General features: G+C 43.1%; 2 protein-coding genes across 5 annotated transcripts in view; one reads left to right on the top strand and one right to left on the bottom strand.

Annotated features, from left to right (window-relative positions):
• GATB (glutamyl-tRNA amidotransferase subunit B) overlaps window positions 1-10,513 on the top strand; it is an 89,178-nt gene extending 78,665 nt beyond the window's left edge. The window contains exons 11-13 of the mRNA XM_037830817.1: window positions 1,748-1,826; window positions 8,455-8,589; window positions 10,071-10,513. Coding sequence (XP_037686745.1) covers window positions 1,748-1,826; window positions 8,455-8,589; window positions 10,071-10,199 — 343 coding nt within the window. The 3' untranslated portion in view covers window positions 10,200-10,513. The remainder of the gene's footprint in view (window positions 1-1,747; window positions 1,827-8,454; window positions 8,590-10,070) is intronic.
• Window positions 10,514-10,831: 318 nt separating this feature from the next.
• FAM160A1 (family with sequence similarity 160 member A1) overlaps window positions 10,832-26,251 on the bottom strand; it is a 291,232-nt gene continuing 275,812 nt past the window's right edge. For all 4 annotated transcript variants that reach the window (XM_037830813.1, XM_037830812.1, XM_037830815.1 and 1 more), the window contains 3 exons: window positions 23,851-24,029; window positions 23,356-23,494; window positions 10,832-18,223 (listed from right to left, as the gene is read on the bottom strand). In XM_037830813.1, coding sequence (XP_037686741.1) covers window positions 17,967-18,223; window positions 23,356-23,494; window positions 23,851-24,029 — 575 coding nt within the window. In that variant the 3' untranslated portion in view covers window positions 10,832-17,966. The remainder of the gene's footprint in view (window positions 18,224-23,355; window positions 23,495-23,850; window positions 24,030-26,251) is intronic.

The raw sequence follows: 26,251 nt of genomic DNA, 5'->3' as shown, positions 1-26,251 counted from the left end.
TCTTCCTAAAGTTTTAGCCCTGGATATCTAAAATCAGCATATGCAGTAGACCAGATGTTCCTGCTGGTGGGAGGAATTCAGTGCCGTAAATACTGTTGACCTACTATGTGTCAGGCACTGTGGGAACAAAAAGGTGATTGAGAAATCCCAGGTGCTAGTACATCAGGAGAGATGCTTTATAATGTGAATTTATGACTTAACTAGTAAATTAAGGTCAATGGATGGATTTCTTGAAGGAAAAGTATTTTTAGTTACTTTGGGTTCTTTTTCTGTCCTTCTTCACCCCGTTCCTCACCTCCACACTCCAGTCCTCTGTATCATCAGCTCATAAATCCAGTCCAATCTCAGTGCTTATCCCGGGTTCTACACACGGTCTGCACTCTTAGATAATTGCCTACTGTATTTTCTAGGATTACAGAACATTCAAGCACCTTGAAAACCTGATTCCTTATTACTTGTCAGTAAGGGTCTAGGTTTGAACAACAACAGTATTGTTTTATTTCCCAACCCTCTACCCCTCTTCCTGTTGAGAGTTAATCAGGATGATTCACAGATGTTCAAAAAACCAATTTAATTCTCCAAACCTAATTTCCACTTGAAATTACCTCTTATCCATACTTCGGGATAAACAGACATCTTAAGCATGATGGTGTGCTTCAGTGTGTTGGCTGTTTTGAATGAAAACTGGAGTGCGGCTCCACTGTACTGAACTGGAGCATGTGGGAAGTCACACCTCGTTAGCTTGGACTCTTTCGGCTTGGAATTTGTGGAAATTGGCATAGGGGCTAAGCTGTAGTTTCCATTTTATTATCTAGGGGCTTATATAGAAATTAATAGTGGATGATGGAAACCCAGACTTAAAAAGCAGGTATTTTCAAGTGCTATTAGCATTTCAGAAACCTTCATTTACACAGACACACTAATGTGCTATTTATAAGCTGTTCCTATCTATTTAAAACTCATCCCCTAATGACCTCGGATAGACTGCAATGCATTAGCCTAGTTTCTGTATGTGTTTAGAAGTAATCAAGCCATATATTTCTAAAGAAACAGTCCGTAATTCAGTCTTGTCATTTCACTAATCTAGGCATGCACCCCCGTACCCCTACCCCCAAATGTGAATTAACACTTTACTGTGCCTTGACCTTTTATATCCAGGTTCCAAACAAGTCATGTCCTAAAAGTATTGATATAATGTATTCTGGGCCCTTTGTGTCCAGAATGCTGTTGTGAGCATGTGAGGAGGCCCACAAGACCTGATAAAGACGTGATAGCCATTGTGTTCCCTTAAAGAAAATCTCTTACAATGAAAAGGAATTGATATTTGCACAAAAACACTCAGAAAAGTGGCTTCATTAGCTGTTTTGTTTGGAGTAATTTTGAGGCTGATCTTTTAGTTGAAAATATTTAATTTCTGGATTTTTTTTTCCCCTTTCTTGTCATGGTTCATGAATTTTGCAGCCACCTCCTTTTTTTTTTTTTTGACTAATTAAACTGAGCGGTTGTCTGTTGCTACAATTTCTGCCAAACAGCTGTTATTGTTGGTTGGTAAAATAAAGAAAAAATAACACTAGTCACAAAAATTTGTTATATCCCAAAATACAAAATAAATAAATAAAGTAGAGCCCAATTAACCTGTCAAAATTTTCATTCCTGGGTATGGGTTTAATTATTTAAAGTGTTCTGATTCTGAACAACATAAATGAACACGCTGACAACTCTGTCTTCTCTCCTTTGGGGCTGCTAGTCCTGTCACGCCTTCTGCACTTGCTGAACTTCTCACCCTGCTGGACAGGAAGGTAATTTCTTCATCAGCAGCTAAACAGGTATGTCCCAACTTCCCAAAGCTTCGGAATGCTCTGCTGTCCCAATCAATTGTTCTGTGAAATCCAAATGCCATTGCTGAGTGCATTTTGTAACTGAAGTATTAAATGCTTATAAGTGAATTTTTATGTTGAAAAATAGAAACATTTTATTTAGCAAGGATAAATAAAATGCAATTTGCTTCCCATCTTTGCTAACTGGGGAAGATAGTTAATTGTTTGGCTTTGCTCCAAACATTTGCATATTGCGTATGTTTAAAGCTGGGCCCTGCAGCTCATGGGGGCTACTGACCGCCTGCTGCTCCCCCTGGTCCCCACCCACCCGCAAGGCCGGCCACAGCCTCGCCCCCCCCACCATGTGCCCCTCCCAGCCAGTTCAAGCTTGTTTGCCTTTGTCACGTGATTGCTCTCTGCAAGTGTCTTCCAACAAGGTGCCTGAGGTCAGTCTGCCGCCCACTTAGTGAATAAAATTGTACACATATACCCAGTGTGTGTTGAAAGCTCAGAAAAATAGCATCATCTGAAGTGGCCTTCTGCCTCACCTCCACCTGACAGCCCCAGGTGGGTGGAAGATTCCCGGAATTCAGAAAACTCTCTCACAATAAGTACTTAGAAGCAGAAAGAACACCACAGCAGCTGTCCGATCTCAGCCTCAGATATCCCAGCTGTCAGTGCTTCAGCCAGAAACGTAATGTTATTTTAATGGTGCCTTTTGCATGTAATATTTATACACACCGACAGTAGTGGCAGGTTACAAAGTGAGACTTTGGAAAAGCTGCTGCTTTTGGCCAATTATGAGCCACCACGGAGCCCACACCAGGTTCTGTGCTGTGAAATTAGAGACAGGAACTAATAAAGGCTCTGTTTACCCACCACTGAGTGATGCTGTCAGCTACAGGGACACGCCACATTTGGGAAGGTATTTTGGTTGCTTGGATGTCAGAGGAATACAAATGTTTATGACAGTGCTCAGTGGTAACAGAAAGATTCAATGGCCTGAGGGCAGGAAAAAACTATATATCTATATACATAAGAGCAGATGAATTGTAGCATTTGAAAAGGAAAAAAAATCTTTCTCTTCTTTCCCCTTCCTGTCCCACCAAAAAAAAATAAATAAATAAAACACCCTAAAGCAGTGAGTAAGACAGTTTCAGCAGGAAGAAATGGAAGATGCTGACAAGTGGGTTCAGATATAGAGACACTTTGGGCTTTTGTCAACTTCTGTCATGTTTAAAGGAGGTGGGTGAACCCTGGATTCTGTGAGGCAATCAAACTGCAATGAAAGCCCGATTAGAAAGGTGGTGTGTGTGTACTGTGTAAGGGATCCTCTCTTACCAAGCATGGCCTTCGGGTTTTAGTGTTTTTATTTTCTAATTTTTGTTTCCTGCTTTTAAGAAAATCACTTAATTTTCTGGGGAAAAAAATATGTCCATTATAAAGAATTTAAGTAATAAAGACAATTATAAAGACTCCCATATTCTACCACCCAGAAATAACTGCCATTAATACTGAGTGAGCATCATTCCAGGCATCCATTTAGGAACATGCACAGTTAAAGTAAGGATGGATGGATGGATGGTTAGAGAGACAAAATCTTTCAAGAAGCAGCAGTTACAGTGTACTTTTTTGTAATTTCAGAGCATTCTCATCACCCCAAAAAGAAATCCTGTACCCGTTAGCAGTCACTCTCCACTCCCCGTTCCTCCCAGCCCCTTGCAACGCCTAATCTATTTTCTGTCTCTGTGGATTTGCCTATTCTGGACATTTGGGATCATATAATATGTGACATTTTGTATCTGGCTTCTTTCCCTTAGCTTAATGTTTTCAAGACTCATCCTTGTTGTAGCCTGTATCATATTCCATCCCTTTTTATAGCTGAATAATATTCCATTGTATGGATATACCATGTTTTGTTTTATCCATCCATCAATTGGTGGATATTTGGTTTCCACTTTTTGGATATTATGAATAATGCTCCATGAACTCATATATAAGTTTCTGTGTGGACATATGTTTTTTGTTTTCTTAGATATATAGCTAGGGCTGGAATTGCTGAGTTATATGGTAATTCTGTATTTAACCTTTTGAGGTACTGCCAAGCCATTTTCCAAAGCGGCTACATCATTTTACATTCCTAGCAGCAGTGGATAAAGGTTCCAATTTTTCCACATCCTCCCCAACATTTGTCATTGTCTTTTTAAACGTACCCATCCTAGTGGGTGTGAGGTGGTATCTCATTGTGGTTTTGATTTGCATTTTCCTTAATGGCTAATGATGTTGAGATCTTTTCATGTCTTATTAGTATAGTGTGCTTTTTTTTAATGAAAAAATATTTTACACTTAATTTTATGTGAATTTAACAGAAAAATCCAAGTGTGCCTTGGGTTTTGGAAACCTGTGAACGAGGTAGGGCACAGGCAGAATAGAAAGACTCTCCATTGTCACCCCGATAGAAACTGGAAGAGTCTCCATTAGTGATTAGATGACCAAGGGGTGAAGAAGAAAGTCAGTGACTCCTAGGGATGACAGATATGCAGAAAGATCATCCTGACCTGAGAACATTCTGAATTCCAAAGAACCCCCCGACTTTTTGTTCTAATTTGTTATTAATCTATCTCTGTCTCTCCTTACAACATTGCTCGTTCTTTTCACCACTTACACATTTCCAGCAGTGCTTCTGAGATTTACAGACATCATCCCCTCAGCACCCTAGGGTGGGGTGGGGGAGGAAGTTAAGAGATTAACACCATGGAGCAGCCCTGTTTTTCAGCAATAGAAATAGAAACTCAAAGATTATATATCATTGAGGGCAAACTTCTGGTAACTGTAGACAAAAGCATCCTAGGTTTCTCTCACAAGACCCAGTTCTGTTTATTGAAGTAGCAGCTGGCAGTCCCCATCTCCTCCCCTCTCCAAGGACAGGGCCAGCTGGGACACACCAGTCACCGCTAACCTGCAAATTTCGTCCCAGTGAATTCCCAGCCTCTTTGTAACTCAGAGGCCCTGGGCTTTTTCCAGACTGCTGGCCAAAGTCAAGGCTCAAGGGGAAATTGTGTGGAGCATGTTTCTATGTCCTTTGTACATCCTGGAGATAGATGCATATCATCTACTGTCTCCCAAGGACTATCCAGTTAATGTTACCAGTGAGAGTGGGCAGGAAATTGCACTTTAACATTCAAGTGTGCCAGTTAACCACTTTTCCATTGTCTACTTTGTGGTCTGCTTTAAAGAGAAATCACCTGAAGTTCTTTAATGTAGAAAGTGTTATATGGACGATGCATTAAGACTGTGTTACAAATGACTTGATGCCTTTTCCCCCCTTTAGTTCTTCGCACATTTTACTGTGTCCTGGTTCTTTCAGGGTTGATGTGGGTGCGTTTCTGGAAGAATGGCCTTCACAATACTTGCTTTTGACAAAAGAGGGGACTCCCCTTCTGTAGTTGTCTTGCCTCTGTCTCTGAAATCTGACTCAAACAGGTCTTTCCTCCAAACTCTGACCTTGAAAGCCCCATGATGGGCAGGGACAGGTTAGGGGGCCTCCATGCTTTCCTTCCATCTTTCCTATGACATACTTTAAAAATAGCTTTAGCTAAAGAAACAGGTGGGTAGCAGTCAAGAAGGTGTGTGAATTCAGTCCGCAGGGAAGCAGAGTCTGTGTTTTTGCCCCATCTGTCAGAGCCAGCTCAAGTGGTTGGTGTGTGACTGTGGTGGATGTTCCCACTTACATCCCCTACTTCCGTTGGCCGTTTATTAATGCCGAGCACCCACACTCTGCTAGAAACCCCTTGTGTGTGATTGTCTTGGGTGGGCAGCAGCAGGACCTGGGAGCTGCACTCCTGGCCAGAAACAATTGCATTTCAACAGCACTTCCCAGGGTGGTGATCAAACACAAAAGCAGAGGATTTATGCTGCAATACAAGGCTCAGCAACCAGGGAGGCCATTATGTGAGTGTCAAGAGGGCCAGGGGAGCACTGGAGAGCCTGGCCTGGCCTCCGAGTGTGCTGGAGGCACATCCAGCTCCCTTCAGGGACTCCCACCCTGCTGGACTTGAGCCAGGGTGCATACTCCTCAACTTCAGTTGGAATAAGCAGAGGATTGGGAAGCTGGAGTCTTATCCTGTCAGCCAGGGAGCTGGGTCTGGCTATAATGGCCACTTCACTAATTGGTACACAGTTTGTGAAGTTAATAAGCTGATGTATTGTAGCTCTGGGAGTGAGAAACACACCGGCCACTAGGTGCCATTTGTTCCCAGAGGGCACTGAAATGTGTTTCTCTGGTGTCCTTCTTTTGTACCTACCCCGCCCCCCTTTCTCAGGGAGCAGCCAGCCACTCTGCGTTTACTTCCGTCCTGGCACTGAACTCCTTTTCCTTTTGAGCGGTCTAGTTGGGATGTGATCCCTGGAGTCTGGTTGTCACAGCGCCACTATTTGAGTTGTTTGGGCCCAGGCAAATGCAACCCTGTCTGAGCGTGTCGGGCAGGTCTCAGCCATACTGGGCCCCAGCAGAGGCCGAGTCCCTCGGGAGCCTCAGGGTCTGCTCTGTGCTCCCAGCGCACGCGGCTCCCGTGGCCGGGCAGGAAGAAAGTGCCCGTGTCTGTGGGTGTGGACGTGGCCAGAAGTGGCCCAGTGCCTGCCAGGCCTGGGCTCTGTGGAGTGACCATCTTTTCCACCTCTTTTCCTGTGAGAAGAGCTCATAGATTCATGAGCAAATCCTTGCAGGTGGTGTGCTTTTGGCCAGGGTGTGAAATCTCCATGGGAGTTCTTCCTGAATGTTGGCATCTTCAAGTAGGAACTTACCTAGGAGTCTCTGCAGATCAATGAAATATTTACTGGAAGAAGTCAACATATCTACCAGTAGGGGATAATTCAATTAAGCTATGATAAATGCATTTGATGGCTATTAGGTTTTTTATTAATGTAATTCTGTGATTTAAAAAAACATGGTGCAAATTGTATATACATTATGATCACAGCTATGTTTAAAAAGAAAAGAAAGGAAAAGAAGGGAAGAAAAAACAAGATATTAACATCGGTTATCTTGAGGGAATGGCAATACTGGAGACTTCTTTTTATCTTCTCTATATTTCCTTATTTTTACAGTGAACTTGTATTAACTTTTTATAATTGAAAACAGTATTTAAAAATTTTAAGTCTTAAGCCAAAAAAATTAAATATATCGGGGAAAAGAGCAGAGAAACTTTTCAGACTTGCTTGTGGGGCAGCTCACTGAGTATAAACCTCACTAAAAACTCTTCTGTTCTCTTCATATGCTGCCGGCACGCCATTAATAAGTGTGTTGAGGGCAGGGGAAGTTCTTAACTGCTTTTGCACCTAGCCCCTCTTGCAATGCTTTACTCATTGTCAGGTTAATACTAGATGAGTTGAGTTGAGCTGGAGGCATGTATTTTCATTATATTTCTCAGAGCAGGGGCAGACTTCCCATGGGAAGCCAGGGCTGGTGGCCAGAGGGGGTCCTATTAAGGAGCTCACAGACGGACCCCTAAATACAAATCTTAGCCACGTTCTCTGTCCTTGGCCTGAGAAGCTGAGCTGAAAGCACGGTGCCTGGCACGTCCATAGCTATAAGTATTTCTGGTTTGCTTTGATTCAGATTGGAGCAAACCTTGAGTCCTTCCCCTTCATTGGCTGTGCTATATGTGCTAATTACTGAAGAGCTCTGTTTTTCCTGGAGGAGTGGCTCCTGGTTGGCCCATTCCAGGCCAGAATGACAAAAGGGAATGTTCAGTGTTCAGGGATGGCCCCAGCCTGAGATGAAGGAGGTGCTAGCAGGAGACAGACAGACCCACCCCTGTTCCAGTTTATACTAGAAAAACAAGAGGAATGAGGAAAACAGCTACCCTAGGAATTGCCTTTCCTAAAAGTGTTTTCCTTTTTTCCAAGTTTGATCAGTTTTGGAATTTGTTGTTGTCGCAATTTTTTAAGTAGAAAAATATACATGCCACTAACCATTAATTATCCTAGTTCAGTTTGGCTCCAGCTCTACCTCTAGGGGATAAATGTGCTAGGCCAGAGGCCCCAGTGGATTATAATGTATGTTTTTTGTTGTTTTCCATTTTGTATCTTCATTATGGGGCCACTTTCTTGCCCCTCTGAAATCATGTTTCCCAGCAGGCAGTTTTCTAGACTTCATCTAAGTGCAGGATGTGGCCCCATCTTTTACCAAAATGTCACCTAACTCAGTGGACATGAGACAGATCTTTCACTGGCCCTCTGACTCCTGTCAGCAGGAATCCTGTGAGTAATCGTCACCCCCACACCTCCCACCAGGAGGCACTGCAAGTTGGGGAGCCACATGGGTGTCTGTCAGGGACCCCTGTGAGTGAGAACCAGAGTCCTGTCCTCCTCTGTACTGAGGCGCAGTTAGCATTCGGGAGAGACTGCTGTTTACATGCCATCGTGAGTGGCTTCATTCCCCGACCCACCTGTCAGGGATGCTTCAGGGAAGTCGGGGCACCCAGTGGCAACCACGTGCCCTTTCCTGCCGGGACAGGCCCGAGCAGCTGGGTGTTAATTCCGTCTGCTTATCCCTACCAGGGAACACTGGGCAGGGGGCTGCTGGCTGAAGGGCTGACTCACTTCTCTTTCCCGCTCTCCTTCCTCTGGCCTGTAGGTGTTTGAGGAACTGTGGCGGAGCAAAGGGAAGACTCCAGCACAGATTGTTTCAGAAAAGAAGCTTGAGCTGATGGAGGATCAAGCAGCACTGGAACAGCTCTGCCAAGCCGTGTTGGAGGGACATCCGGAACTGGTGATTATCTTGCTGCAGGGTGAAGAAGGGTCTTTTTAAGCAGCAGGAGAGAGGGTCCGCCCTCCTGGCCAGCCAAACCTGAAGACGTACGTGGCCAGGAGCCTTCCCACTGCTCCCTGTGGCAGCCCAGAGGCTCTTCCTAATAACAGCTGGCCCAGTTTCACCAATAATGCTCTATTTGTCAGTATCTTAGGTCAGAAGAGATGAAATTAGGTGAATATTGGACAAATGCAACCTATTTTCCTACTCCTGGATTTAATCAGCATGGGGTTATAATTTAAATGGGTGTTATCAAGCTCACTAGATCCAAGTTTTGGTCTCCTAGGTATGTCACCCTCTCCCAAGGTTGGCATTTGAATCTGTTTCAGCTAGCTCTATTTCAGAAGGAGGACTGCTCAGTAAAAGCCAGCAGGCGTGGCTGCAGAGGATAAAAACACTTTAGCTTCATGCCTTTAAGAAGGGGGAAGAAAAGCAGAAAAGAAAATTACTTGTAAATTAGGAAGAAAATCCTTGATGGGAGCATGGCTGAAAACCAAGTCATTTTGTGTTGTGAGCCTAGCACAAAATAGAAAAGCTAAAATGAGTTGCATTCCTCCCTCCCAAGTCTAACCATGTTGTCTGGAGATATTTTTTAGTGGGGAAGGAAACTGCTAGCATCTCTTTCAGAATAATACCCACCCACCCATCAGCTTGCCAGGGACACTAACAGCTCTATAAAGAGCTCTTGATAAGGAAAATGAGCTTGTGCTGGGTCCTGGCAGTCTCCATCTTCCTGCCTCATCTGTAGTGGCTGATAAAGTAGTTTCCGACTCGTCCTGTGGCAGGCACTTGAGTGCTGATACGCTCAGACGTCGCTGCTGATCAAGACACTGTGCAGCTGAGGTCAGAGGCGGCAGGGCCCTCTCAGTCAGTGGTTATTTGATAAGAATTCAGCACCTACTCTCTTCATTCCCACCCAACCCACCACCACCCCCCCAACCAAATGCTCTGTAGGAACTGCCGTTTCTTAGATTTGTGTACTAATAATGGATCTTACTGGCAGGGATGGGGTGGAGGAAAGCCATACGTTCCCAGTGACGGCCGAACACTGTTCCTGGAGAGAGGCATCCTCACTCTGATTAGGCTGGATAATTCACCTCAGAGAGATGATTCACTCGGAAGGTCTGAGAGGCTCTGTGTCCTCGTGTCCTTGCGGCACCCGGAAGGAGAGTGCCCTTGTTCTTCTGAGCCAGCCTCTAGCTGTAGGCAATCACTTGTTATACCTCAGCTTTCCCTCTTGTTCATTTTAATCAGAAGGCTAAGCAGCAAAAATCTCCTTTGGCAGGAGCCTAGAAACCTCCTAAGAAGTTAACCCTCCCCGCCCCCCTTTCCCTTCATCTAGTACTAACAGAAGAAAATGAATTTAATTTTCCGTAAACTTAAACCTTAGTTTAGGATTTTTAGATATGAGTATTTTCTCCTCTTAATTTCTATCATTAAAGGTTATGGGTGTGAAGAAGGGAAACCTCAAAGCCATAAATAAACTGATGGGGTTGGCCCGAAAAGCAACTCAAAACCGAGCAGATCCAACAGTGATAAAGAAAATCCTGGAGAAGAAGCTGTCAGCGTGAAATGGTTGCAGCCCTCTGCCAGAGAGAGAGAGAACAGAGCAGCCAGCACTGAAACCTGCTGTCCATGTGCTCCTCCCTGCCGGGCCTCGTCCAGTCCCCGGCTCGAGCCACACCTTCTCCGTGGTGAGGCCTCATACCCACTCCTGTCCTCGCAGACCTGGACACAGGCGCTGCCCCCACAGAGGACAGGAGGCAGGCCTGCCTCACTGACAGCAGCGTGGCTCGGTGACTGCTTCAGCAGTGACTGAAAAGGAGAAAATTCTAGTATTTAATAATTCTGAACTAAATAAAACCTGTTTCAAATTTTTGCATCATTTGTAAGAAAACTTTTCATTCAGCAATCCATTCAATAAGTATTTCAGAGCTCTTCCCGGGGCATTGTTCTAGATCCTGGGGAATGGTGATGATCAAAACAGACTATAATTTGGATGCAGATACTTTAGGCCTAAAAATAGGTTTATGAGCTGAAAACACAACAAAACAGAATAAACACAAAATCTCATGAGGGCAGGGAAGAAGGTATTCGTTGCCATCACCCTTCTGCCACGTACAAGTGTTCAACTCCCTAGGGATCCTGGAAGGCAAAAGTTGGTACGTGAATTTTGTTTTTTTTTGTAAAAAGACAACAGAAGTTTTCAAATAAATTTAATGGGTAAAATATATACTGAAATATCATAAAAAATTAAGTTACACGTCAAGATTGTGCAGTTGACAACCCACCAAATCCACCCCCATCCTTGAGCCAAAAAAGAGAAAACAATAAAAGCTGTAACCTTAAAATTGATCTGTTTTGCCTAGAAAGAATAAGATTATAAACTAGTAAATCTAAATCTTGACCTGTAACAACAATCATGGTGCAGCTAAGTCTCATAATGAAGGCTGGGTTGTTGTCACACCAGTTTTCATGACAGTAATGCTGTTTTCCCCTTGTGTACTGTGGCACCCCTTTGTTCATTATGCTTGTGCTACGTCTGACTCACAGTTCTTACTTTAAAGACTGGTTTTTGTTTCTTTAAAAGCACATGCCAAACAAACTATGACATAAGCAAGAGAACAAACTCTTTGAAAGCCCTGATTTTAAACTATGAATCCTTCAGCCCTCTCAGAATAACATTAAAAACCTTCCCAGTAGCATCAAGGAACTAGAGAAAAGTGTCCCTTCTGCCCTAGCACCAATTTAGTGGACCACTGCTATGGCTTCCCTCACTAAGGGCGATGAGAGAAGTGTCCCTCTTACCCAACCAAAAAAGCCAGGAGGGAAAGGAAGTCACTTGTGTGGTTTCTTTTAGACAAGCATTAGGAAGTAATGTTAAATTTTTTTTTTTAATTAGTGACTTAGAATTGTAAAAGAATATGTTACATCTCCTGGGAAGCCATGTGCCCCACATTCTGTTGCAATCCTGAAAACTACTGAGCCTAAAAGTAAAAAGTACACTTGTTATTTTTGGTAAACCTCCTTAAGACAGATAAAGATGGAGTCAATTCTCTTTCCTCCCTCCACAAGTCTCTGAATTACAAACAGGCAGAGGTCTGCGATTGGAATACAGAAGGGCCATTTATTTTGTAAGAAATAATAAGGTTCATTTTCACCAAAGATGACCTCTTGGACAATCAAACCTTACAAAAAGCACTGGAGGATTTCCCAGACCATTTTATATCCATTGCTTACTTAAATGCCACAGCCAGATGTCAGTTGTAAACCATATTAGGGACTAATCAGTCCCCAGAGAAAAATGCCATTATTAAAATACTTGATCCTTAAAAATGTTATTGTCCAGCTCTGACAATTGCCTATTGTCTTGAATGCCATGTTCTGAAATCCTGAAAACCAGACTTTTATAGTGATGTAACTGCTACTAGAGAAAAATCAAAGCCACAGCTCAGATATCTTACTCGGAACCTAACTAGATATTCGAAAGAGATGTTTATGTAACACCTTAAGAAATTCACAGAGTATGAATCTGCTCATATATGGACTTCAGTGAAATATAATTGTAAGTATGTCTTTGCAATGAGTGTGAATTCAGTCTGGTTTTGTGTTTGTTATTCAGGAGAAAATTTCATTAAAATGTATGAGTTGGTGCCACAGGTAAAGCCATTGCCATCTGTCACTGGAATCCACACACCTGTGGGCTGGGTGCGTGCTGCTGAGGCTCGGACTATGGGGTGAATGTGCCAGAAAACTGGCTGTCCACCAGGTCAGGCCCAAACCATGGCGGTTGCTTGAGGAGCTGGCTGGATGGCCAGTTTGTTCTGGTGAGAAGGGTAGAAGAGTGTCAGCCCCAGCACTCAGCAAACAGCCAAGCACAGCGTGAGTACAAAATTAATGGACGGCCTTCTTGTGGCTGCTTTGTATGAGAAACTGGTAGGGCCAACTACTAGGCTTTATGTTCTGGGCCATTTGGGTCTAGAAAGGAGCTTCTTGTCTGTTTCAAGGTGTTAGGTGGCCCAGAAAAAGGAACTTCAAACATGATTACAACAAAGTAAGAATGTTTTCGCTGAGCACCAACCTCTCCCCCAAACTTTTTTTGGTAGATATTGCTAATCTAGAAAAAGGCCATGAAATTTTAAAAATACACCATAGTGGTATGTACCCTTCCACAGCTCTTATGAGGTTAATTCAGTATACTGCTTATGGCCATGACCCAAAATTTTATTGTATTTTTCAACTCTATTAAATTTAGCTTCATTGTTTAAATGATTCCACATAGTGACATTAAAACCACTAATTTATCTGAAATGCTATGTTACTTACCGATTACCAAATGCAATGTGGAAGTGGTTATTACCATGCTTCTTTAGCAGGTTTTAGACAAATGCATTATTGGATTATTTGTGAACAGAGCTGACAGATTGCAAAATGGAAAGCATTCAATTGAAACTCTCTCCCTCTGCCTCCCTTGGTCAAATGACTTAGCAGGTATCATTTAAGTATTTAGTCATACCAAATTTCCTCTTTAAAAATATCTGCAAGGCAAAAAGAGGCCTGGCTACAGGTGGGCCTTTTGTAGCCTTGTCCCAATAAAAGTCAGCTGACATGCTAAGCAGCGTGAATTTTTGCAGCCTGAGCTCCATGAAGTTTATAATCTGGCCTAAGAGATCCCATCATCCTGTCAGGTTCTGAAATGATACAGTAAATCTAAACTCCAAAAGATGCCTGAAATGCATATCAAACTCACACTGAAAGAATCCTATTGGTAGTCTGGCTACTTGTATGGGTAACAGTGAGTTAGGTTAACTTCTTGCAAGAAGGGAACAAAATTCACCTTGAAACGATGGGATAGGAAGGGTCAGTCCTAACTAAAAATCATAATCAGGGTTAGGACTCCAAGAGGCCAAAGAACTGAAGGTTCCCCCATCATGTCCCGTTGTTTCTATTCCCCACAGAACCTCAACTGAAAATCTTTCACCAAAATCCTGTTTATCCAGTTAATGAGCTGCCAGGATAATCTGTCCTCCCAAAAAAGTAAGGCCTAATAAATGCCTGAATGCAGAGAGGATTTACTGAGGCGAAACTGTCCCGAAAACAATTCTTAGTCTTCTGAGAGCTTTTTTTCTAAAGCATTAGGTTTATTATGGTCATTCAAAAAAAAAAAATCAATTCCATTCTCTTTTTAAAATGTTTCCTCTATGATGTGACTTAATGGTGAAGTATCAACTGGTTTGACACTGTTTTGCTTTAAGCAGTTATTTGATGGAGAATTAGTATTGTGTGATTTTATAGACTTGACGGCTGAAACAAGAAGGGGTCCGGGAATATCTTAATGACCTAAAGCAGATGTAGCCTCAGTGACAAGAGGACTGCTGTTCCCAGAAGGAGCGAATACTGCAAAGTTGGCTGAAGTTCACAGAAAACCACTACAATACACTGGCCAGGGCCAGGAGCATGTGCAGTAATAGCTTTCCTGCTATAGAACATTTCATAAAAATGGCAAGTGTGATGGCCATTTCAATAAATAAATGTCCTTAAAGGAGAACTGAACATGTACAGTGGCACCAACAACTGCAGACATTAGCACCACACCAGTGACCCATCCCATCCCTGCTGGGCAGGGCTCCCTAATGAAAGCAACCTAGACATGCTGCTCCAAATTCAGAATGGGCAGGAAATCCACAACCCAAACCTCCAACATAAGGAAATCAACCCAAACAACCACTGCAGCCAAGTTGTTTCATAGACATTGAAAAAAACTCAACATGAGCACCCTTGGCTGCCCAATTAAATAGGTAACACAAATACTCATGTATCCCATTTCTAGATTCTATTCTTAAAAGAATATTTTCCTGACAACACCCCAGCCCCATGATGCCTTGTGAATTGAAAATCAACAGCTACATCTGACCTAGGTAAAAACCACCTGCTAAGGAAAGGGTACGCTTGAGAACCTGTAAGTGAACCAAATGCATCCCTTCTACACATGGCAGAGACATCAACTCCAACCTCAGCGCGTCAAAGTATTTTCCAAAATCATACTAACCAAAATGAGATCAATTTCACAATTCCTCTAAACAGCAGGAAAAGGAAGTATCTAATGATAAAGAAAATCACATCTCCAATTAATTGCTCCTGCATCCCCATATCATGGCCAAGAAATTGTAATCTACCCCATGAAACTATGTTTTAGGCTGAACCTAACCTGAAACTTCTTTTTTAAAAATTTTTAAAATATTTACTTGGCCATTTCAAAAGCCATTTTTAGGCATCCCAGTGTTCTCATATACTTCGAACAGCAAAATCCACTCAGTCTAGACCTTTAAATCAGACCCTGACTAATGTTGTGATGCTCCAGGAACCCTTGATTAGCCTTCACTGCCCAGGACCAGGAAGTAGGCTAGTCAGTGGTGCCCACTTCACCGGCTGTACCCAAGGGTCTGCGCCCACTGCTTCCCTCTTCCCTGTGTTCTCTCAACAATAGCGGGAGCCTGTCGCCTAGAAAAGCATCCACACTCTTGAAGTACATTTTCAAGCATTGCCAATTCTTTCAAAGTATTTTTCCCCTGACTCATTATTTAAAAACAGAAACAAAAACAAAACAAAACAAAACTATTGCTAAGGGTCTCACCTATTTACTTTAGGTCTAGAATATTCCACTCCATTACCATGATTTTTTTCCCACCGCCAAAGAGTTCCCATTGTCCCCTACTATTGTACGGTCTGTCTTCATATCTGCCTAAATCACTGTTCACTCCCCCAAATTCTTCAGGATTTGCATTTCTCCTGTTTATAAAAATAGCCTCAGGTCTCTGTTGTTTTTCCTTTGTCATGTCCATACCATTCCCTGAACCTCCTTATCTAAACCACTCCTGGCTATTTCACTCAACCATATGGGTTTTCCAGTTCCCTATTTCCAGTTTGGTTTTCTGCCTCCATTCTGAAGAACTGGACACAGCACTCCGGAGGAGGCTGCAACAGATTCAGAAACATGAACCAGTTTCCAACTCTAAATAGGAAGTTAGGGAGGATTATCAGATGCGTTTGCTACCAGCACCAGCACCTCCTCCCATGGAAAGTTAAATTTTCCGTCTCACCCCCAATACCATCATCTCTGTCCTCCTTTAAAGTCCACTTCAACAACTGTTAAAAATAATAGTAAGAGGCACAAACTCAATCTCTTCCTTAAGGGCACCTTCCACAAAGGAGAAGCAATATGGACTCAAGAAGAATCTACACCAGCACTAGGAAATAGAGGGAGGTGTAAATAAAACCAAAACCCTGAAGAATACAGTTTCCGGCTGTGGCTTTAGCACTTTATGTTCCTGTTAAGCACAAACAGGTAGATAAATACTTGTGCAAAACAAATGTAAAGGATAATAAATTACAACTGAAATTCCATCCTTAACTGTTCCTCTCTTTCTACGTTAAACTACCTTCTTTTCCAGTGGAGACTTGTGGGCTGTGCAAATACAACCAGGTGTTGGGGAGCTGAAAGTAGGCCAGACTGCTGGGCCTCACTTCTGAGCTGCTGCACCACGGTGGGACAAACCATTTTTCAAAACAGGCAAATTTGTAGTCAGAAATGTACAATGAATTGGTATCTTTGGTTTCTTGCCTAGACTCAGAAACTCTGCTAGGCTGGCTCCTTAGAGCTCACCCAGACCAGGCCAGATCTCCTGGTGTCTTTATTCCATAGGCTAGCTCTTTCTCTCTCAGTACAAAGCTACCTCGACATCCCCGAAACACAGAAAGGCCAGCTTCACTTCTCCGGTGCCTCAGATGTGATTCTCTCCTCTACTCTCCTCCTGTACTAAGGACCCTAACTGACACCAAACCAGTGCTCCTAAGGCACAACTCCATGTGGCTCCAGAGTAGGTTGCCATCAGTCACCAGACCTGTGGCTGTCCCAGGTCTCAGCAGGAAACAGAACTGGGACTTCCAACTTCCCTCCTGAACAGGGAGGTGCATCCTCATTACCTGCTTCTCACTGACAGAACTGGGTCCCAAAGAGAAGGGAGTGGAATTTAAAATCCATAAATATCAGTTTCTTGTGAGGTCATTTTTAGCCCACAATTATTTTGTGTGTTTCCCCTCTTGGTGGTAACTGTGGCTCTAAATATAATTATGCCTCTTGGTGCAGACTGAAAAGCAGCACAAATGTACTAATACATCATGTTGGGGCCTTCTAATGAACCCCATTACTCAGAAGGCAAAATTTCTGTATGGCTTTGCAGAGCTCCCTGTGACCTGTTTGCATCTGCATCCCAGCTCCAAAGTGGGCTGTACAGTACCTGTTTCTCTACAAAGTGCAACATACTAGCAAAAGCAAAAAGAATTAAAAACAATTACCAGTGTTTTTACAGATTTCATTTCGTTTACCTTTATCCTTTCTCCCCATTGTACTCCCCCCCCCCAAAAAAAACACCTTACCACAAAATAGCTAGACAAGTTAATCTGTTTGTGTTCATAAAGCACTTTAAATTAAATAACTATAGTTGTCTTCTTACCTAAGTATATGATACCATGCTTTCTTTATCTGATCAAAGTCCTAAAATCCAAAGTAACTGTCTGCATAGGTATATTTCATTTTGCACAAATCACATTAAAATAAGGCTGTTTTCAGTGTTTAGGTAGTGATATAACTGATTAAAGAAAACTCTCAAGCAATAAGAAAAATTCCCTGCATTCCAAGTTCTCTCCAAGATACAATGGACTTCCCAGGCAGTTAGGTGAGACCAGTAGATTTTCCTGCACCATAAGGCAATACATGTTGGGCAGAATCCAAATCCTAGAAGTAAAATTCAAAGGGATATGCAACATGTGCTTGTATGATGAAAGCAAGAGTGGGCTGGGCTACACATCTTTATTCTTCCCTTTTAAAAAACAAAAGCCAAAATGCAGAAGGCAACAGGACTTGCGTAAGTTGCAGACATGCATTTTCATGCTCTTGAAGAGCCAGCCTTCTGACATGGGCACTCCCAGAAATCACTGAGTCCCAATTATTCACTTGGTGTGATCTGAGCTGCAATATGAGTGACTGAAAAGGATGGGAGAAAAACACCCAAAAAATGTGAGGAAAAAAAGCTGAGCAAAGAAAACCTGCCAAGGGAGCAATCAGCTTATGAGACTTATGTTCTCTGTAACATAAGATGGAAAGACCTGGGTATTCAGAGAGGAGCTAAAAGAAAATCCACCCCCCTCCCCAAATCAAGTATTGTCAGGAAATATCAAAGTAGAAATTTTTATAAGCAGCTTTGCATTTAACAGTCAGTCAAAACACTAAAACCTTGTAAAATAAGAACCTCTCTTCAAAAAACAAACAAACAAAAAAGCTAACAATAAGAGTCCTCGAAGTCGCCCAGGATCTTGCAGCACAGGATGGAGTGTTCCTGGGCCAAGGCAGCCAGCTCCTTCAGAAACTCCGGGAAGAGGGCGGCGGCCAGCATGGTGTTCCTCACTGGCAGGGGAAGGTTTGGGGGCACCCCAGCCACCTTGGCTCTGTTGGTCAGGAAGGGCTGAAGCACCCTTGGAGGACCTTCCACCAAAAGGTTCTTGCCACTTGCAGTCCAGGAAGCATCATGAGTGGAATCTGAAAGCAGAAATGAGGACTGTCACTGTGACTTCCACACTCTTAAATGAAGAGCGTGTGTGGTGGGAAAGGGTTTCTGGTCATGGGTTCAGTTCCTATAACTGAATGAAGTCTGAAGACCCAGCCCTTGAGCACATACCTATTTCACGTATTTGTCCTAGCAGATAACCTCCTGCATAGGGCATGTGATATGAGAGTTTTATCCAATACCTGTATAAGGAACTTTGTGCAGAAACCACAGCAAGAGTGAAGGTTTATCAAGAACGCTTCATGCCCAGGATGTGGGATGGGGAAAAAAAGAAATGAAAAAGGCATCTCCTGCTGCTGGCATCAACCGAGTGAAGACAGCACATCAAGAAGGATATTTAGGGATGCCCAGGGGTACCATCTGCTCCCCCAATCTCCTAGTATTGAGGTGACTGGTCCTCCTTTGCTGTTAAGCCCTGTTCACATGGTGTAGCTACAGGAGGGAGGGTGGCTGAAACCAGCTGTACCCAACTCTGTACACCCAACTCAGCCTCCAGGGCTACCTGGTGACCCTCAGTCTCCTGCCCAGGGCCTCCAGCCTTTTATGGAGAAGAAAATGGAAGAAGCCTTTTTGCCTCCTAATTTTCCCTGAAGTCTCTGATAGTTGGAAGTAATGGAGAGGAAGTTGGGTGCTGTTAGAGCAGACTGGGAACTTCCCACAACCAACGAGATGTAGGGGCAGCGAACAGCTGATGCCTACTAGTTTAAGGAGGGTTTCCAGGGGGTTCAATCTCAATTTAAATAACGTAGGTCCAACATGATATGAACCCACACTTTAACATATTCAAGTGATTTACACTGTCGTATCAAATCAACTTTACTAAATAAAATGGCTCATACTTCCCTATTTAATTCCTAAACATTTCCAGCCCTCATTTATTTGTAGAAATCATCTATGTCTTTCTCTGCCCCCTACCCAAACAGTCTCTATCATTCCTTATAAATCATTATATTCGGGCTCTTCATTATTTTGGCTGCTTTTTGGAATTCAGTCCTATTTTTCAACACTCTTCTCAGAGTTGGAATTCTTAACTACAGTACTAAAAATTCTTGACATTTATAGTACTTTCCACAACTCACTACTACAGTCTTTAGTGTTAAAAAAAATCCTCCATTTTACTGCTGTAAATATCCTATTAGATTAAAGCTTATCACAGTTCATGCCATCGAAAATCAGACATCAAAAATCTGTCAGCTACTACCTCTCAGCAAAAAAATCACAAGATGCCCTGACAATAGAATGAGGACAAAAGTGTTGACATCACCGAGATACACTGCCAACCTCAGAGACACCCCCTTTACCCTGATCCTCAAGCCCTGTAACTCTCCAAAGGGCCCACGAAGCTCACACGGGAGGTTGGTATCTATATGAATAGCAATGGGGAATGGGCTACCCCTGGGCACCAGTCCAAGACCTTCATTGTCCATGCCGGTTCCACTGTCCATTCTTCTGCTGATTACACATCCCCCATAGCTCTGCACACCTGAATCGTACTAGCCGTGAGAGGCACTAGGTATAGTGATTAAGAGCACAGATCTGCCACTTACTGGCTGAGTGACCTCAGGCAAGTTACCTTACCTCTCTGCACTTCAATTTCCTCATCTGTCAAAAGCTCATAGAGTTGCTGTAAGGCTTAAATGAATGAATAGATATAAAGTAATAGTGACCTCTTGATCAGCATCAGCCATCATCACCAATTCAGCTGCCATTGACTTCACAAAGCAGTTCCTGTCTCCTGTCCCCTGTTCTAGCCTGAAACCCATTTTATCTATACCAACTAAAGCCTGCAGTGCACTTCAGTCTTGCATTGTTATTTATGTTTTATCTCCTCTACTACACTTTGAGCTTTCAGAGGGCTGAGGCCCTATCTGATAATGTGTCTTTCACAGACCCTAGCACAGTTGTTCATTATTTGTGGTAGAAGCTAATAAAACATTTGCTGAACGAATGAGTGAAGCAACCGACTGACATAAGGTTTTCCCTTCTCCTGATCCTCCCTAGAGATGTCATATTCCTCACCTTCATCTTTCTCTTTCAAATTCACTCTTCCTCTCCCCCCAAAAAGGATTTCTGTGGCTCCTTTTACTAGCTTGAATCCATGAATAAGGTATCAACACTAAGGTTCATTTATCCAACTTGACTCCTGGAATTTAAGTTATCTTCACTAACTGAGGCACCCAGTCAGGGAGACCGAGGGCTAGCAGGCGTAAATAATCCTTAAATCAATTCCGTCAGCAGCTGGGTCTTATCAACACGGCCTCACCTCTGGGTTATTGGCCTTTGAACATATCGCAAAGTACCAGAGCTAGGAGATCCAAGTTATGGTACCTACCTGACAACCAGCTTATCATATAGTCTCTCAGTTTCCTTCTCTGTACAGGGATAATACCTGCCTGACCTTCCTTCCAGAATTAGAGATCACTGATAGAATTCCGAATATAAGCAAATACAAGGGACTCTCTGGTTTGGAAAGTATTTAAGGGAAAAAATAAAAGCCTGGCAAGTGGATAACCTCAGAGACCAACAGTCTCAAGAATGACAATGTGACAGCTGGCACAGGAAGGCTGCCTGCTCTGGAGCAGTGGGCACACACACAGTTCCTTCTGCAGGTGCCTGAGTTACACCCCTTGTAAAAGGCCTCAACAAGTGCATACAGCACCTGCAGAAAAAGGCAAGGAGGAAGGGGCGTATAAATAAACAGCAGAACCAGGAGTGGTTTTCTGAAACATCGGCCTGGGTCCGAAAAACTACAACAGAAGGTTTTCAAGACTAATACTGGGAAGATGCCAGAAGTTATGAGAGAAATACATTATACACTCATCTTCCTGTCAACAGTGTTAGGGAATGTGCAAATAGACACTGAAAACCCAAATATCTGGCCCATTACCATGATTCTTAACTGTACAATTGCTCTGTGTCCCAGTGAGAAAAGGGCTCCCATATTCAACTCACTGACAGGCACTCACATCACACTCGATGCTTCAGAAGTCAACTTTGTACAGGGGGATATGAACCTTTCTCTTTCTGTTATTTTAAAGATTTTTTAAGTTGGATGGGGTGTGTTACTTTGCTAAACTGAAAGAAGCTAGAAAGTTAACCTGAGAACCTCAGTTAAAAAGAAAGTCTCATATCCCAAGAAAATCTTCCTACAGGTCAAAGTTCCCTGAGTGTCACAGTTCTTAAAAAGCATTGACCACTGCTGACAACCTCATGAAGTTGAGAGGTGGGAACAAGTTCTTCTGGGCATTTTTCTGGCAACCAGAGACTGCCTGACCAGAACCAAGCCCAGCTGTGAGTGATTCCACCACTCCCCACGCCACCATCCCTCACCTGGAAGGCACTGGTTAAGGCTCATGCAAAGTCTTGTCAAGGCTGGTTCTGGCCAACAGTATGCAACAGAACTGACCTTGTGTGAGTTCTAAGCCTGAGCCTCAAAAAGATTTTATATGCTTCTGCTCTCACTACTGAAACCCTATACTATGATACTGGCAAGCCTGGGCTAACCTGCTGGATGATGAGAAACCATCACCCCCCCAAACCCAGCTTGACCCAGCTGACACTCTGAGATGTGAGTGAGGCCATCCTACATATCCAGCCACTTGCTGACAGCAGACACACGAGTCCAGCCAAGATCAGCAGAATCCCCAGCTAACTGCATAGACTCACGAGCAATCATAAATGTTTTTGTTTCAGGCCAGAATTTCTGCAGTGGTCTGTTACGCACAAAAGCTAACTGACACCCCTTCTCTCACAGAGTAGGTTACAGCATCATGCTCCCTGTTCAGGAGGAGTGCAGCTAAAAGACTGACTGTCACTGTGGTGAGGAGAGGCCATGCAGGGCCTGCAGTCCAACCTCCCACTGAGATGTGAGGCTTCCTTCTCTCCATGAATGGCCTTGCCAGTTCTTCTCAGTCCAACAGCTTGAAGCCTGACCTCACGTTTTACCAGTAGCACAGACCCACCTTTCTTTCAAAATCTGCCTTGTAGTACCCTAAGGGCTCATCACACCCAGAGTTCTAGAGTCAGAAAGGACCTGAGAGAAGGAAAACAAATCTTTCATTTTAAGAGTCAAGGCACCGGGGACCCAGTGAGGCAGAGTGACCAAGATCTCACAGCTACACAGACGCAGGGTCAAGCCTTCAGATTTCTGGTTTCTTTTTAGCTTTTTTTTTAAAGGTTTGACAATTGCCCCACATTACATTTTTGTAGCCCAGGGGCTCTGCCTCCCACTGCCAATCTCGTTTCTTATCAGCCCAGGACTGAGAGCCACAAAGAAGTCTGACATGCCTATGGGGATAAGTAAGAGTCAGGGCAATATGGGGTACTGCCCAGTCTGTGCTCCCCAAGGCCTAAGTCACATCTCAGAAGACAACTTGTCAGCAAACCTGTCCAACCTGAGATCTGAGACAAAGCAGCAGCGTTCCCTGGCCTGGCTGGCAGCAGGACCATTCTTGGCAATCCCCCTCAGCACCGACCTACCACCCGTGCCCACCTGCTCTGCCAGGGCCCAGTTCAACCGCCTCCTCTAAGCTGATTAAAAGCAGCCTCAGGAATTTTGGGCTGAGCATAATCTTCACTTCTCCAAGACCAACTGATTGGTTTTCTACCTCCTAGAGTCCTAAAGCACATTTATTTTTGGCCAGAGAGCCTCTGAAAACATAATGAAGAGAACAGATGTCCTCCTCTGGGTAGGGCTGGCCAAAAAATGGCTTGGGGTGTATATGTAATGCCTCTTTCTGGCCCATATGTGCCAAGTTATTTACTTCTAGCCTGACAACAACCCATACATTAGATCCTTCCCTGAACCACTCTCAGGAAAATAAATGTTCCACTTGTCCCTTCAGAGTGGGAAGAGGCCAGATGTGGGAAGGGCAAAGCTTTCTTTAGGTTTAAGAACACTGAGAAGATGCCCCCCGCCCCCGGTAGGTAAAAATGAAAATATCTTTAAATGCTCCAGGACCCAGGAACCGAGGCAGCACCCATGAACCCATATAGGCTACCCAAACCAGGGGGCTGGGAAATCTTTGTATTATTAAAGAATATCAACTACAGATAAGGAGGAGCAGCAGTTTAAGAAGAGACAGAGTGGAGACACCTGGGTTACCTTTAGCTAGCGACTCAGGGGTCACATTGGACATGTCCACTCGGAAGAGCAGGTACTGCTGGGCTTGTATGAGGAGTCCTGGGAAATCTCTCTCCACAGAAGCAAACTGTTCAATTTTGTTTTTAACAGATGCAAGAACCTGTCAAAACAACATTAATGTTGTTAATGCTTCACAATGGAATTCCACCTTCAGTTATCAAAATATCTTTCCGGTACCTGCAGGAACTATTATGGTATCAGACATTTGCTCATTTTTAACTGCCTGGGTGTTCTTGGTGGGGCATCCTCAAAACATCAAGCTAAAAGAGGCTTTGCAGTTGGTCTAAAATAATCTACACAACTAGCTTAGTAAAACAGGGAAGGAAAGTAAATTAATTAGAACAGAGAGATTTAAACAACAATAAAAACAAAAATAACAAGGGAAAAGAAGAAAGGGGCCCTGCACATTAACACCCAAAAAATCAGGAGGTCGGAATGTGGGTCCAGCTAACATACCTGATAGAGTGAGCGTACACTTGGCTGGAAGACCATGTTGGTGTTGAGCAGAAAAGAGCGCAGGAGCGGCTGGGGGTAGCTGGCTAGCTGAGTAATGATCCCAATAAGCAGCAAATTAACATGCAAAGAGTTCTCCAGCATGTTCTCCAGCTTTGACAGCACCACGCTGATAAATGGGCCTGCAGGAAAAGCACAGGGCTTCAGCTGGTGGGCATGCAGGGATGCCTTTCCTCAACAACTAGGGAGCCACTGCAGCCACAGCTCCCAAACTGCCACAGGCCCACCAGGTCCAAACCCAGATGTGTCAAACATGATCAGTTCTTCTCCTGACTCAAACCCAAAACTAAAAACACCACCACCACAAAAAGAAAGCAGAAAAATAAGCCTGGAGACTAATATTTCCACTCCACAAACACTTTGAAGACTTGAAATCATAACAGACCTTGAAAAAAATCAGACCACAAATAATTTAATTTTAAAAATTAAAATATACTTCTCCACACTGTTTCTGTACTTCTTGAGACTGCCAGTGCTCAAAAACATGACATGCATCATCTCATGAGACTGTAAGACTTCATACAAACATTAGAGGCCATAAAAAATTTTAGCAATGCAAAAATCTTTGTATTATTAAAGAATATCAACTACATATAAGCTATGTGTATCAAACAGCAACATTGTGAATAGGGTTTGTCTACCTCAAACACACAAGGTGAAAAAAATTGTCTTGTCAAGTATCAAAATGTGGAAGAATGGGAAGAAGAGAAAGAAGGATTAAGCATGACTCTGGGTGTAACTTTAGCAGCCCTGGGCAACTTAGTAACCATAGTTTAATTTTAAGACGAAGAGAAGGGACTTAGTTTTGGGAGATACAGTTAGTGTCATCAGCTCCTTAAAAAAGAAAATCCACATGACTATAAAAGCAATTCATAAAATAAAAAATAGGCAAAAAGGAGCTTCTACTAATTGGGTCACTAGAAAATGAATATGCTTTATGTTTGAGCTCACTGAAGGCAGGGAAAAATCAAGAAAAAAGATATGACATTAAGAAAATTACTTTCATATGTTTTAAATTTTTACCATAAAAGTGTTCCATTAAGCAAAACCATTGAGAATTTTGTATTTTCCCCAGTGGAGCCACTGATGATACTTCTAAACCACTGCATATTTGTAACAAAAGCACTCAACCCTTGAATAAACATGTCTTACAAAGACTTCACTAACTCATTAATATGAGTTTAACAAAAACATACTTCATCACAAGATGCTTCAATCAAAGCCCTAGTGGTGTAAGAAAGTAAAACCTTTTGCAGGAAAATAGAAGGTATCTGTGAGAATGGAAGCACCAAATCTAAACCTTTTGCCATCACAGACAAGTAACAGAGTAATGGCACCATTCATCCCTCTAGGAATATAGAGAATGTCTCTAAGGGGTCTCAGAAAACATGAAAGGTGCCATTCCCTGATGTGTCAAATTGTCATCTGTTTAGCCTCAACTTCCCCAACCTTGGGAGGGGTGGCAGAGCTCCTCAGTCACTTTTCATGACACAGGAGGTCAATGAACTCTTCCAACTGAGAGCCCCTAGAGAAGCTTACAAAACAAAACTTGGCAGGCTTGCCAAACACATTCAGAAACTCTAGATTGGAACCCCAGTTTGAAAGCAACTAATGATTTTCCCATCAAGGACTCCAGAGTGCCATTGGTACTCTTCTTTAGGCATCACAACACAATTCTGGCTTTCCAGGGAGAGCTATAAGGAGACGGTTGCTCCCCTCACCCTCCACAAATCTAGACCTAGTCCTTCCCTATCCCCTCTTGCCCAGAGCAGTCCCTGGCTCTGCCTCTATTTCTTTCCCGAGGGGAGTCAAAGGCAGGTGAATGAAGACACAATGAGGTTTGTAGAGTCTTCCATAAAATATACATCCCAAATGTGATCCCTCAACTTCCCTTCCATATTCCCAGACCACATTTGGCCTCATTCAGCCATCCTACAAACATGAAAATTGTCGATCATGCAGTGACCAGGGGAGACCACTGGTGGGGGGTGGGCATGGGACACTTGAACCTGGTGCTGTGAAGAGTAAGATCATGTCATCATTTTCTCGTTTCAAGGACTGAATATTAGGTTAAGGTCAGCAGACTCTCATTATAATCCACTAATGACATTAGTTAAATTTCCTAGGCATGTGCAATAAAACACATATATTAAACTCTTTCAAATTCTTGTTTTATTCTTAGTTGGTTTCCAGCATTTTAAAAAAATCTCTTAGCAAAAAGCAGTTGCTAAGGGAAACTGGCAAGTAGCTGAAAATTCGAGAACTCAGCTACAATGCAGAAAGCCACAGGTGTGTAAGAGGGGTGAAGGGTATAGTATTTTTCCTCTTCTCCTGTGAGGACAGA

The sequence above is a fragment of the Choloepus didactylus genome, chromosome 3, assembly GCF_015220235.1.
Source record: "Choloepus didactylus isolate mChoDid1 chromosome 3, mChoDid1.pri, whole genome shotgun sequence".
NCBI classification, from domain to species: Eukaryota; Metazoa; Chordata; class Mammalia; order Pilosa; family Megalonychidae; genus Choloepus; species Choloepus didactylus.
This window is presented reverse-complemented; position numbering and strand designations above follow the sequence as displayed.